The sequence below is a fragment of the Anoplopoma fimbria genome, chromosome 9 (assembly GCF_027596085.1).
Source record: "Anoplopoma fimbria isolate UVic2021 breed Golden Eagle Sablefish chromosome 9, Afim_UVic_2022, whole genome shotgun sequence".
NCBI lineage: Eukaryota > Metazoa > Chordata > Actinopteri > Perciformes > Anoplopomatidae > Anoplopoma > Anoplopoma fimbria.
The window spans coordinates 7,710,993-7,725,934 of record NC_072457.1 but is presented as its reverse complement, the minus strand read 5'-3'; the positions used below and the strand labels follow the sequence as shown (position 1 = coordinate 7,725,934).

At 40.4% G+C, this 14,942-nt stretch overlaps 1 protein-coding gene across 1 annotated transcript in view; it reads left to right on the top strand.

Annotated features, from left to right (window-relative positions):
- LOC129095941 (caskin-1-like) overlaps positions 1-14,942 on the top strand; it is a 33,649-nt gene that overhangs the window by 1,439 nt on the left and 17,268 nt on the right. The window contains exons 2-9 of the mRNA XM_054604557.1: positions 5,883-5,934; positions 8,271-8,368; positions 11,909-12,054; positions 12,248-12,343; positions 12,880-13,001; positions 13,271-13,379; positions 13,742-13,850; positions 14,301-14,395. Of these exons, the coding sequence (XP_054460532.1) occupies positions 5,883-5,934; positions 8,271-8,368; positions 11,909-12,054; positions 12,248-12,343; positions 12,880-13,001; positions 13,271-13,379; positions 13,742-13,850; positions 14,301-14,395 (827 nt within the window). The remainder of the gene's footprint in view (positions 1-5,882; positions 5,935-8,270; positions 8,369-11,908; positions 12,055-12,247; positions 12,344-12,879; positions 13,002-13,270; positions 13,380-13,741; positions 13,851-14,300; positions 14,396-14,942) is intronic.

Sequence of the window (14,942 nt, the reverse complement as noted above, 5' to 3'; positions counted from 1 at the left end):
TCCTTATATCTCATTTCCTCTCATCCTCCCTCCCCTCCTCTATCCTTTTTCTCTTTACTTTCCCCACCTCTTGTCTCCCCTCCCTCTCCTTATCCTTCTCTCCGCTTCTCTCCTCTATCATTGTCTCATCTCCTCTCCCCTCCTCTCCTCTCCTTCCCTCCCCTATATCCTTGTCTCCCCTCTTCTCTTCTCTTCTCCTCCTCCCTCCACTCCTCTATTGTTTGCCCTCTCTCCTCCTCTCCTCTCCTCTCCTGTGTCTGTCTCTGGACATTCCAGCAGTGCCATGAAAAAGAAAAATGCTTCTCCTCAAACGCCAGAACAGATCAGCTCTGAGCGCTCAGTCCACTGCACACTGACAAAGAGAAAAGGGGGAGCTGGGTGGTGGGTGAGGGACATGAGGGGTGAGGAGGAGGGCTATAATGGGGGAGAAAAAGAGTGAGGGTGCAGAAAAGACGGAGGGGAACAGTGAGACACGAATACAGGGATGTCAAGAGACAGGAAGTGACGGAGAGAGGTTAAAGGGTGACTTATGGAAGGGGCGTGTGTGCATCAGTGTTTGTGTGTGTGTGTGTGTGTGTGTGTGTGTGTGTGTGTGTGTGTGTGTGTGTGTGTGTGTGTGTGTGTGTGTGTGTGTGTGTGTGTGTGTGTGTGTGTGTGTGTGAGGAACTGCGTGAATCCAGGTTTATGTTTGAATAATTGAACAGGAAGCAGGGTTTCTCTGCTGGAGAATCACACACACAAACCCCTCGAACACACACAATTACAGGCAAGAGTGCACACAGACACACTCGACACATCAGATGTTAGTCATGTGCCCGACTGCGACAGCATTATTAACAGTGATGATGTCAGAGCAGCAGGTGAGAGGGCAGTTTGCTGTCAAAATGTCACAATTTGATGGAGGGTTAAAGGAATGGAAGTGATGGCAGGATGATGTGAGGACACTTCACTTCAAAGTATTTCTTGGTCACTGGATGTCAGATAGAAGAGTTTCTTCTCTAACTGATTGAAGCAATAGTGCAGCTTTGATGAAACAATCGATGCCACTCTCATGTCTGTACGGTAGATCTAAAGCGGGAACTTGTGGTGGTTGGCTTAGCTTAGCATAAAGACCAGAAACGGGGAAACTGCTAGCCTGGTTTTGTCTGAGGATATCCAAATATGCCTTCCCAAAAAAAAAACAACGTAGTAGCCTCCAAAAATGGCAATCAATTCTGGTCAAAATACTTTGAAAATAGAGCAAATGCACGGTATCAATAATGTTAAAAAAGGCCAGAAATAAGGTGAAAATACGGCAGAAATACAAGTACAACAATGGCACCTCTACAAGAGAAAAGAAACGCAAAACACTGCCTGTCAGCGTACAGTATGTACTGCTCTTCATAAGAACACAAATAGGTACAGAAGTTACAAAATAAACAAAAAAATGTCACTAATAAACATGTATCTTAAAACTGTACAGAAAAAAACTACAATTTGCTAAGTCTAAAAGTATATTTCCTTTAGGTGTCAACAGGATCTCATTATCTATAGAAAGTTGTTTCTCCCATAATAAACGCACATTAATGCCAAAATAATCAGTTAATAGAAAATCTACATTTTCCAATGCCAAGAATCATTCCCATATTTAGATATACTATGTATCGATAACGAATATTTTGGACATTCAGAAGGTGATGTGCGTTATTCTTCTTACTGTGAACAAATCCCATGAAAAGACCAAAACCAACAATGTGTTCCTCTCTAAATACTCTCTGACGTCACCACCCCGTCTGTGTCTGTGAGGAATAAGCTGCAGTTTATCAGGCTTTGGCTACACAGACAATACTTGTTAGAATGATCAATGCATTGTTGGTTTTGGACTTTTTCATGGGGTTCGTTGACAGTAAGAATATATCGTTAAGTTTGCAGTGCTGCTGCATTCAATGGGCTCACTGATTTTGTGGATTCAAGTTTTAATTAATCATTTCAGACAGAGAGCGATGTTGAGTTTCTGGTTCACTTTAGAGTAAAGGACATTAAAAGGCAGCGGCTGCTTAAGGCGTACTTCTAAAACATTTGGTAATGGTTTCCTTATCTTTGGCTCAGTTGCAATAAAGCTCTTTATCTTAAAGATATGAGAACATCCCTATCATATTAGTATATCTTTAAAGTTGTAGTACGGGACTGAAATGTGAACTAAGTAATTTAAAAGATGTATCTGCCCCTGTTGAGGTTCAAGACAGTGCTGACCGTTTTGGCACAGTCAGTAGTTCATAGTAGTAGATAAAGTATTAATGAGTGGTATTCCCACATTATTAAGCAAACAACTGTCTCTGAAAATAATTGTTATATACCAGCATTAAACCAGCTGAATTATTAAACATTATTCCTTTTCATGTTTTTTGGGCTTGAGAACCTCAGGTGTTTAACATTGATTAAAACCACTGGAGCGGTCTGAAATAAAGTAAAAGCTGGAAATCTCAATTATCAGTGACTCAGCAGCAATAGCAACCATAATAATCACCAACAAGTACAGTATATTGTTACAATGGGGAAGTACCAATTTGCAACTATTTTAAAAGTGAATTAATCATTTAAAATCACTTCTCAAGCACTCAAAATGTTAGTAAACTAAATATATTTGGTTTGCGGCTGTTAAAAAAATGTCAACTTCGGTTCTGGGAAATCAGCATCAATCACATTTCTTCTGACATTTTATAGACAAAATAACAGATTAATCAACTGAAAAAATAATGAACACAAACATAAATTGTGTTTTCTTCCGTCCTATCTGGGTAGCAACATGGATTGAAATATGGATGAAAGATGTGACTAACGAGAAGGTTCAGTGTCCAATGTTACATATTTAGTATTGATCTTTGTGAAACAGATGAATGGCGGTTAAAATATTTTTCAATTGACAGGGTCAAACAAACTCCTGCTGCTACAAAGGAAATCAAAATGTCACCATATATTTCTCTGTTGTTGAAGATGTGCTGTATTTGGTGTGCAGGAAGGTAACAAGGCTATTATGAATACTGTGACCACTGCCTTTCCTAAAATTGTATTCTTTCTGTTATGTACAATAAAGTGCAGAATAATATTTCTCACTTTTAGTGGCACCGAGGTCACTGTAAACACAATGAGTTTGGAACATAATACATCTTCCCCTTTTGTTTCAACCTTTGAAAATCCATTTCAAAAGGTTTACTATGGAAAATGTAAAGTTACAAGCTTCGTTCGAAAGCCGTTAGCCACGATGATGTCATTATATGGAAAGGCGCATCTAAAAAAAACTAAACATTTGATGTACTACAAGATTAAAATATTTCCTGAGCATATAAAAATAATAAAAATACAAACTATTATTAAATAATTCCATGATAATTACTTTTATACTACCGCATTATATCATATCTGCGTATTTTCTTGGTGATTATTGCCCTTGCATTCCTCTCTTCACATTGCCTCGTCAACCCGTCATTGTGTACTCTTGATGAAAATGTGATATTGTTCCTGCACCATCAGCATATTGTGACCCTGAGTGCGGTCACTCGAACATATGTGTGCGATGGTCTGGAAGCAGAGCGATGAAGTTTGTTTTAGGCTACGTTTTACACTGAAACTCTCAATGCATGATGACAGGCGGAAGTCAGGGGGGATGAAACTGGACTTCAGAACATGTCTGGTAATGAGAACCCTTGAGAAACCCTCCACTTCACTTCTCCTGAGGTTTGGGAATCTGCTCTGTTAGACTGAAGGTTGCTCTGCCAGCGGCTACCAGCTCGTTTTCACACTCTCTCAAAACTGAAGGGTTTCAAATTAAAAGCTGAATGATGATGATTTACGTCAAAAAAGTCTAATGAACTCTTAAATGGCTACAATTTGTGGGAGATGCTGCTAAATAATATCATAGTAATCCCTGCCAAGTGATTGACAGTCTGTGAGAATGGCACATTGAGGGGTTACTATGGTAACAGGGGATCGGTTGCAGTGTTATGCCTAGAATTATCATAAAAAAAAAGAAAAGGAGAACAAATTAACCCTGGTCCAAGGACACCATCAGAGAAACATTATGGTAATGCTCTTAAACAAACATGTCTGAGAAGGAATATAGAAAAAAAACTGAAACTGAAAATTTAAGTAAAGTGTGACGCTAGTTTGAGTTTTAGAATGAAAATCAGATTGGAGAGGGATCACAGAGGGCAGATTGATACCCAGACTGAGTCAGATGAATCCGAGTATTTGATTAAATATACAGTGTGGTTTTGGGTCAGAAGGGGGGAGTTATTAAGTGATGTCATGATCCAGACTCCATGTTGTAAAAGGAGGATAGTCCAATGAGATAAACATAGTAGGACTAGAAGGACACTCAGGGAGCTCAGACCTCTGCCAAAGCCATGCCCTCTAACGTAATATTAATGCAAAAATAATTTGTGTATCCGCTCTTAAATTGAATGGGTTCTTCCTTTACTGAAGCAACACCCTTCCAACAAGTTTCATGAAAATCGGGCAATTAGTTATTCTGTATTCAGACGGACAAACAAACCGGAGGTGATAATTGTGGGTGTTGGATGTCGGATTCCCTGACATAAATATGTGGTCTAGTAGGCGGGGTCAGGTGGCTCTCTGATGGTGACACAGATATCTGCACTCATTGATTCATCTGGTTGGGGGGGAGGGATGATTTGTATTTTTAATCCACGATAGATGTGGCGGGGGGGGGGAACCTACACTTGCAGAAACACACACATGCAGCAGAATGATGTCAGCCGCAGAGTGTAAACAGAAACCAGCAGAGCTACCAATCATCAACACGCGCTCTTTAGCAAATTACAGCGAAAATTAGAGTGTGAGAGCAGGATGAAGGGATGAAGTGCAGATAGAGCTGCAGAGAGAAGGAGAAGCTTTCCCCCAGATTACAGAACAGCTACAGATTACAGCCAGTGGATTAAGAGGGTTTGACCAAAAAAAAAAAAAAAAAAAAAAAAAAAAAGTTGAGGCAAACAAGCCGCTTTTTCTGTTCAGAGGGTTGTGTGTTGGGTTATGTGAGTGTTTGTGCCTGTGTGCTTGCTCCTGCTGTCTGGTTCCTTTATATTTGTGATGCACATTCACATAATCACAGAAACAGACACACATTTACGCATCTATACACAATATACACACACCCAAACATACAAAAAACATCATCATCATCTGAATCTCAAGCATAATCCCCAAACTACTATTCCCTCGGGTATAATTATTTGCAACATAAACTTAACTTTACTGAAATGCATCATTTAACAAAGATGCATGTGTCTAGTTTATGATAATAATATATTTGATTACATGTAAACAAAATTCAAATGGTGGCCCTCAAACATAAAGTCCAAACTCCTAATCAAATCCCACTATCTCACTCAAATTGATTGACAGGTCTTTTTAATTAAAGGATAAACACCAAGCAACAACGCTATTCATGTTTGGTGATATAATAGGTTTGTTTACATTAGTAACACTTGGGGGAAACAAGCATATTGTAATTATGATCAATTGAGAAACACATTAACTGCACATTTTTCAAAATGTATAATATTTGTGAATATACCTCCAATTTAAATATTCAAAAAATTACCTTTAAATGTTTTTAATGAGCTTCCCAGAATGGCTTCTCCTCCTCACGTATCCTTGACCTCTGCTGCTGTTGTTGCAGTGAAGAAACTGTTGTTTGAGCTGTCACAGGTATAAAAGTGTAGCTGTCTAGCAGCAGGGAATTCATTATTATAATATGTACAAGGAGAGAGAATACATTAATCACTGGTTCCTGAATATATTTAAATTTTGTCTGTTTCGGTCATGATGTTTGTTTCACCCTTTGTTCGCTCTCTCACTCTCTGCTTCTCTCTTCTCTGTTTCAGAGCTCCTCGGAGCAGCAAAGCGGGTGAACGTCAACATCCAGGATGCAGATGGGTGAGGGACTACAGCTCTTCTGATTCATGTTCTCCTTGATATTAGTCCACATTGACATCATCTCTTCCTAAAGGTTCATTTCACTCATCTTCTGTTTTTCCCCCCCGATTCTTTTTTACCTTCTTTCCCTTCCCAGTTTCCCAGTGTCTTTGTTTTCTTTCCGTCCTCTTGATATCATGTTTTACATGTTTACTCAGTTAGTTATTCATTAATAGATATCACATTAGGTTTGCCCCTGATTCAGGTTTTAGAAGATATCACAATATATATATATTTATGTCATGGTGTTGTGGGACAACGGGGTTTCATTAGATTTTGGATTATTTCGGGGATTAAACTCAGTGGCAAACATACGTTTATAATACTTACACATTTTGTTCAGCAAGATAATCATTTTTTAAGCTTGAGTGCAATCAGCAGAAGTAAAAGCCAACGTTAGGCTATACATGAGCACCATCATACACTAATAACAAAACTTTAAAATGTCTTAAGCTCATGTTCTATACAGACCTTATTTCAGGCATCTAACCAAAAACCCAATGAATAAATAACACCGACTTCGGGACAACGGAACCGGAAGTGTAAAAAATGCTCGAGATATTTCCCTCAGGAGTCGGTAGGGACAAAACTAATTTCCGTTTTTAGCAATCATTCCTGCAGCGCTCACAATTTAGGACAGTGGTTCCTAACTTGGAGGTCAGACCCCTCAAGGGGATCACAAAAAGTGCCTATAATCAATATTTTGATACAATGGACTAAATGACTATGTGAAAACGATGTGAGAGGGGGCGCTCGTATTGATGAACCTACAAAGAATTATCAGCCAAATCTGCTGCTCCCCTCGGCTCTTTACAGAGCTTCATACAATGAGTTTTAGCACATTTTTTAGCTTTCAGTCTGCAACTTTACTGTTTTAGTTCAGTCTCACATCTATCATTACAGCAAAAAGTAGTTAGCAACTAGCTGGTAGCTAGATATTTCACTCAGGAGTCGGTAGAGACAAAAATCTGAGTTAAAAGAGTGTATATCAGACTTTGCGTTGACCAGGTGTTTTACTAATAAGTTCCCCATATCAACATAGAGCGTAACTTAAAGGACCAGTGTGTAGGATCTGGGGGATCGATTTGCAGGATGGATTATAATATTTATTATATGTTTTCTTTAGTGTAGAAACAGAATCAGAAACAGCTTGATTGGCCAAGTACCGCTGCATATGCAAGTAATTTGACTCGGTTTTTTTTGCATCTCTGACATTATACAGTAGAAATAATAATAACAGCTAAGGGCAAGGATCACAAAAGGACAGATAAAGGTAATAAGAAGGACTGTTAATCACCTGAAACTAAGAATCAATTGTGTTTTTCAGTAGCGTAAAACTAGCCCTTTACATCTACATAGAGCAGGTCCTGTTCATTCTGGGCTGTAGTAGTAGCCGAGAAAGGACAAACCAACACTGGTTCTAGAGAGGACTTTTCACGTTTTTATGTTACCTTAAATCCACTTTAGCTCCCCGACACGCTTGGAATGGGAAGTGGGAGCCAACCTCACCCCTAGATGCCACAAAATCCATCACTCTGGTCCTTTAACACCCTTTGATAATGTAGCTTGTGCTGACCTCAAGTGGTTTAACTTTTCACCTTTCTGATGTGCTGTTAACTCCAGGACCACGTAACATCTAACCACCAACCTCCTCCAAGCCTTTTAGACTCTATTCTGTAGGTTTACACACGGTTTGATCATATACAGCCATATACACATTTTACACATTGCCCTCATCTTAAATCTATCTTTGAAACATATATCAAATATATATGTAATTACCGTAATTTCCCGGCTCTTAATTTGCTCAGAAATGTCCCCTTATCAACGCTAAATGTACAGCTATGGATTTTGGCTATATTTAGAGTGGTTAAGCTTTTTATGTGCACATGCTTGGTTTGCGATTGTGTTCCATTCGGCTCCATCAGATAACAAAGATCATTTTATTATGTTGATTGGAATTGGATAATTGGACGCAGCTCCTTGTGTAATGAATGATGATTCGTTGATTTGACTCCAGGGCCCGGCCCTTATATTCACCAGGGATCCATTAGAAACACACACACACACACAAGGACACACACACTCAGGGATGCACTGTGTGTGTACGCTTGGCTCGGGGGTAGAGAGATCGCTTATTAATGGAAGTAGGTCATTTGCCCCCCTCCCGTCTCTCACACAGAGCTGAGGGGCGGAGCTGCTCTACGCTGAAGATTACTTCTGCAAAGTTATGCTCCGGTTTCACACTACGAATGTGAATATGTGTATTTTTAAACATAATCTGTGTCTGTGTGAAGGTTGGCGCCGCTGCACCATGCTGCTCTGGGTGGTAACAAGGAGCTGATCTCTCTGCTGCTGGAGGCCCAGGCAGCAGTGGATATTAAAGACAATAAAGGTAAGAGTACACGCAGATTGAAGTGTCCTCACAAGTCACTATGTTACCATGAAACAGGTGCAAAACACACACAGATGGCAAGAAAACAATCACAAAAAAAACAGGAAAACAAAACTATTTCTGCCTCTCCCTGCGTGACCAATAATATTGTGTAATAAAAGGTGCGCCTGTTGGAAATGCAATAAACATTCTCTTTGTGTAGTATACGGTATTTATGAGAGGTGACAGATTTGTGTGCACAGTAAACAATAGACAATAGAAGAGCTCTATGGCTGCAGGACTCGGAGCCAAGTGGAAGCAGAGCAGCAAATATCTCCGTTGCAAACTGGCAGATTCCAGAAGAAGAAGAAGAAATCTCAGGGCAGATGGGAGATATAATCCCTCCAGGATGTGGGCCTACTGTTTCCACACTCACAGTCAGCTCAGTCATCCCCAGTTTGGCTCTAAATATAGGTAACTGGCATGCATCCTTACCAGGAGGTCCCAGCCTGGCAGCACCCTCACGGTTCTGAAAAGTGAAGCCAATGTGGAAGTGCCTTGAACTTGCATTCTTTCTGCTGGCCATCAGGGGGCGACTCCTCTGATTGTATGGAAGTCTATGAGAAAATTACTCTACTTCTCACTTGATTTCTTACCTCAGTAAACATTGTAAACTTGAGTTTATGGTTTCAATCGTTAGTAACAACTTTTCTACACTACAGTATGATGATCATTTTGTAAAATATGATCCCATGTAGAGTAAAAGAGACCATAAAGCCGGATATGCTTTAGGGCGGGCTTACTGTGATTGACAGGTTGCTAGCAGAGCCATATTCGTATGTATATGGTCACTTTCGTTCACTGGTTGCAAAAAAAGGCAAGATGGAGACATCCTATACAAGATTGCAATGGCCGAAATGCCAAGCTTGAGGTCTCAAGACGGCAGTCTACAAACCATTGGGTGACACCACAACCACTACGTTCACTTCTGAAATAAAGTCTATGGTCCCACCTCTTCAACTCTTTCCGTGGAGGTGGTAGGGAAACCTTAAATCATTCCCCCGGGGCCCATCATGCTCATGGTGAGGGCTGGAAATCTTGACTGAAAGCCAGATATTTTCCTCAGGAGTTGATGGAGACCCAAGTATAGCAAAAATGAGAGAATGCTAATATTGCTCCGGGTGTGCTGGATGTATAAGGGGCCATTCAAAGGCTTACAAATTAAGTATTTAAAATGGAGACGTCAAAGCGCACTAAAAACTGAAATCCACGTTATCGTTTCACATTCATTGTTTTCATTGCATTGTTTTTTTGGGCGCATCCGCAGCACACCGTGGTTGAAAAATCTAAATTTTCCATATTGCGGCAAGCACACCATAGGTCATGTGACAAGAACTAACCAATCAGCACACACACACTCCATCATAGGACGTCACAATTTTACACAACAAAAGTTTGCTATCTAGTTTTCCATATCACCTTAAATATGTAAATGTTGTGTCCCAAGTGTACAATAAATCTGTTATTGCAGGTTTAAGATTCCTCCCTCTCTCAGATGGGACAAGAGGAACTGTTCGGTACGACGTTATGTCCGTCTACCAAATGTTCTTGTGCAAATATGCCAACATAAGATCAATGACCTGGACATCCTGCAGGCCTGAGCCTCTGGGCTTGATATCCTGTTAACCATAAACACAAAAGGGGGCAAGCAACTCTGTGTCGAACCACTCCGCCAGGATACTTCTGGGAACACAGTTCAGGGTATTTCCAGCATCTGAAAAACTCATTTGGTTGTGAGTTTCAAATTTCTGTGAGGCAATTATTATCCTCAAGGATAAATAGGTCCACTGCTTTATGATCTGCTCATGATCCACACATTGACCACCACTGTCTGACAAATAAATCACAATCACACGGGACATATGAATAACAATATCTCAACAGTTGAGCTTTCAGAATTGAAGGAACAACCTTCCCCATTCACCACTGGAAAGGAAATGGGTTGTTCTTCCAACCCTCCCACAAAAACCTCCTGAATTGAGTCAGTGTTTATTACATCAAAAAAATCCTGAGTTCTCCCCCAACTTCAAACAAGTCCAGTGTCTCTCTTTCCCTGCACAGTCTGAGTGAAGTCCTCTCTTCTCTTTGCACACTATCTAGAAGATCTTTGGGGCTGCCTGAGAGTCGTTTTCCATCACATCTCTTCATAGACTCGGGCTTTAGCTTCTGTAGCGCCTACAGCTGCTGATTCTCTTTATCCTGCCAGCACCTCTCTTCTGAGTCAGGACTCCCTCATGCCAGCGAGGCCTGGAGGGCCTCTTTATTCAGCTTGACGATGTGGCTCATCGCTGGTATTAAGACCGAGGGTCTTGGGCTGCTGTCATGAGAAACATTCTCACTGCTCCTCGCAGCCGCTAATACATAAGTGGTGTTTAATGTCTTCTGGTTAGAGGCCCTAGTAATGATTCCCTGGTGGATTTTTGTGCTGTGCTCAGCTGGACTCTGCATCACCTTGCATTTCCTGCATGGCTTGCAATGTCCAGTTCCCTGCACAATTCTCTAAAGTCTGGTTCAGCCACTTAAAGGGGATTTCTTGTCTTGCCCTTTTGTCTGAAAGCAGTTTGTCTGTGACGTCCCATGAGATCGACACTTGCACAAACAATTCTCCAGCCGTCACAAAAGGTCACAAGCACGTCAACCACAGTATGATGCATTTCAAGCAGGAACACAGAGAAACTGTGTCTAAATCGGCTGCTACAGTGAAAACGATATTACAGAAATGTTTGGCAAAATGCATTCACATTAGGGCTGACATTAACGACTGTCATTATTAATTGACCTACTGATTGATTGTTATCCATCCATCATTTTGTCAATAGATTCCCATGGCCCATGGCGTCCTCCAAAAATGTCTTGTATTTTCAATATAACAGTCCAAAACCCAAAGATATTCAGTTTACTGACTCTCTACGCTTCATAGCGTCACCACTCCACTGCTTCTTTTAGTTGTAACTGCAAAACTTCCCCTCAGTGAGTCCGCAACCTGCCATAAGTAGGTTTAGTTTACAGGGAAATTAGCCCTCCACAACGGTCCAAATGGCAACGGTACACATAAAGATGTCAGCCGCTCTGACCATTCTGCTATGTTTATTTGATTGAGAATGTCCATTCTACTTCTATTCTACTTCAATTTTATTTATAGGCAAATTACAACAAGTTAACGATTATCAGTCTAGTTGCTGATTAATTTTAAGTTGAGTTACTGTTTCAATTTTCAATATTGGCAACAATTTTGTGATGGGTTTAATTGGTTCTGACTTTACTAATTGAGTTTAGTGATGCTACTGTAAAAGGTATTTTCACCTGCTGGATGACAAACTGGTCTGTCTGTAGAAAACAACAATAACAGAATGCGTGTACTTGCATGCATACGTGTGTCTTTACATTCTCATGTTCTTGTATGTGTCTGTGCATGTCCTTGTGGGGTCTCTGTTTTATTGTGCTGTCAACTCTGTGTGTGTTTTTTTTATGTGTTTGTGTATATGTGTGTGTTTTGTGTAGGGATGCGTCCTCTGCATTACGCTGCATGGCAGGGGAAGACTGAACCAATGAAAATGCTGCTGAAGGCAGGCTCGTCAGTCAACGGACAGTCAGATGAAGGACAGATCCCTCTCCACCTATCAGCTCAGCACGGACACTATGATGGGGTAACCGGGATTGTGTGTGTGTTTTAGTACGTGTAGTAGTTGTGTGTTTTGGTGTCGATAGTAGCTATGTGTGTGTGTGTTTTGTGAGGTGTGTTATGTGTGCCTGAGGATGCATGCATGATTTGTGGTTGGTCCAAGCTAGGAAATTCAGAAGCGGCAGTAAGGTTTGTGTTTGTGTGTGTGTTTGTTACAGTCGGAGATGTTGCTACAACACCAGTCCAACCCGTGTATCTCTGACTCAGCTGGGAAAACCCCGTTGGACCTCGCCTGTGAATTTGGTCGCGTCGGAGTGAGTATATTTAACTGAAAACCAAAAGATACATAAATATACTTTTTTTTTAACCTTTATGTAACCAGGAAAGCCTCACTCACTATGACCTTGAGAGCTAAACGCAATGCACTGCAAAAAGAAAACGCATGCAAAGAGTCTCTTTATCGACTTGTGTGCAGCATTTAGAAAACAACAACAACCTGAGACATACAACACAAAATATGCCTTAAAAATAAACAACAATCCACCTGTAAAATCATGAACAAATAACTGCTCCAAATCCTATCAAGGATTATATTCTAGGAAAAACTTGCGGTAGCATCAAACACCCATAAAAATAAGTGTGACTCATTTAACATTTAGACCCCTAATATATTCCAAAACATCTGCTGCCAGTTCACAGTGCACAGTTTCTGCAGCAATAATTTGATTTCAGATAAAGGTTCACACTTGTTTACATAGTTCACAGCAAACTTTAGGAACAGTCAATAGAAATAACTTCATATTATGCATGAATGTATAAGTCACGTGTGTGTTTGTGTGTATTTTTTAAGGTGGTCCAGCTCCTGCTCAGCAGTAACATGTGTGCAGCCATGCTGGAGCCGAAACCCTCCGACCCCAACGGAGTGTCACCTCTTCATCTCGCTGCCAAGAATGGACACATCGATGTCATACGGTCTGAAAAACTTTGAGTCTCAGTGTGTTTCTGTCTTCAAATGTCAGCCTGTCCATCTGACTCACTCATCTCATATAATTTAAGCTCCAAAAGTAACAATTATGGTCTAAAAGTCTGTTAAGGTCTAAAGCAAACATGGATTTATTGACTTGCCTTTGGGTTACTTAGACTTAGTTTTCACTTTACAGTCTATTATTCTATGTAATCACTTTTATGAAATAATGTTATGAACAATGCTCAACAAATAAAGGTTAATATTATCATTGCAGGTTGCTGATTCAGGCTGGTATAGATATCAACAGACAGTCTGAGTCTGGCACAGCGCTGCATCAGGCGGCCCTCTGTGGGAAGACAGAGGTAGTGCGCCTACTGCTGGATGTAAGTCCATCTGTCCGTCTCTCTATCTCTCTGTTCGCCTGTTTAATGTGTTTACAAAAGCGACTGTTGTTAAAGCTGCCTCGCGCTCCTCAGCTGAGCAGGTTTTACACCTCAGCACTTGGCATTCATCCCGCTGAGCTCTGATGAAGCCCGTGGGATATGGTAGCTTGTTACATAAGAGCAGCAGAATGGCCAGCATCCTACCTGTCATGCACTATCCAATGTTTAGTTCTGTAACCCTCTCTGATGTTGCTGCTAAGTAAAGCAAACACAATAAAATGTTAGCAGCAGGCATTTACACACAGCCAGGATTCACAGTATGTCCCAATTGTGAATTTCACATCTTCTCCACTTCCATCCAGAGTGGCATCAGTGCAGGGGTGAGAAACACTCTGAGTCAAACCGCCCTGGACATCGTTAACCAGTTCACCACCACGCAGGCCAGCCGAGAGATCAAACAACTGCTGAGAGGTGAGATGAAAACACATACTGCCACTTAATAAGTCTCACAATCCCATACCAAGATATACCTGGGCTGGAATCACCAATACAGACACTTCTTTTTATAGAAGTTGATTCACCACCAGATAGTTGAACATTAAGAAATCATTTTTACTATTTCTTGTTATTTACTAAATTACAGGACCGAGCGTAACAGTAATTGCTGTGTGAATTTTGTAAATTTACTGAACTAATGAGGTATTTACATGCTTTTGTAAATTAACCAGCAGCATAGAAACTACTAGTGCACGCAACTCACCCCTACTGCCTTCCTCTCCATTGTCTTCTGCTCCCTCTTGACTTTCTGCTCTACTTTTTCCATCTACCTTAAACTCTCTGCTGGTGCTCTTGTCCTCTACTGGACTCAAAAACTTAAATTTTACTGTTGTACTCTTTAAACTCTACACTCTTGTGCTGTAGATGCCTCGGCTGCGATGCAGGTGCGTGCATTGAAGGATTACTGCAACAACTATGACCTTACCAGCCTCAACATCAAAGCTGGAGACATTATTACGGTACGTAGATCTGATAATCGTAACTAAATACTATACATTCTTCAACATGCTCTTCATGGATGTAGATTACTGTACATAGACATATAAACACTGTACATAGCTTTTGTACAACTTCCACTTATGCACCAGTTTACCAGTTGCAACAGGTCTTATTAAGTTTAAACTTTAAAGAAATAAAGATGCAGCTTAGTTTACTAAGTGGATCAAATCACTAAATTAAAATGGTTTGCACCACACAAACAAGTTCTTATATAGAGATAAAAAATACAGTAACTGCCAGGTGCAACTGCTGCATAGCTAACCTAACTAATGTAACTGACAAAGCTAACTTTAGGTTGCTAATATGTGACCCATTTAGATTGAAGAATAAATGAGAGAATATGGAATATGGTCGTTATATATGTGACATAACGCTTTATAAATTGCAGTTTAATAATAATTCAAACTGGGATATTTATAAGTTATGCTATGTTTCACAAAAATAACACAAATCATTTTGCAAAAGACTTTAGCGTCAGTTAGGTTACCGTTAGCCTAATCAGAAATG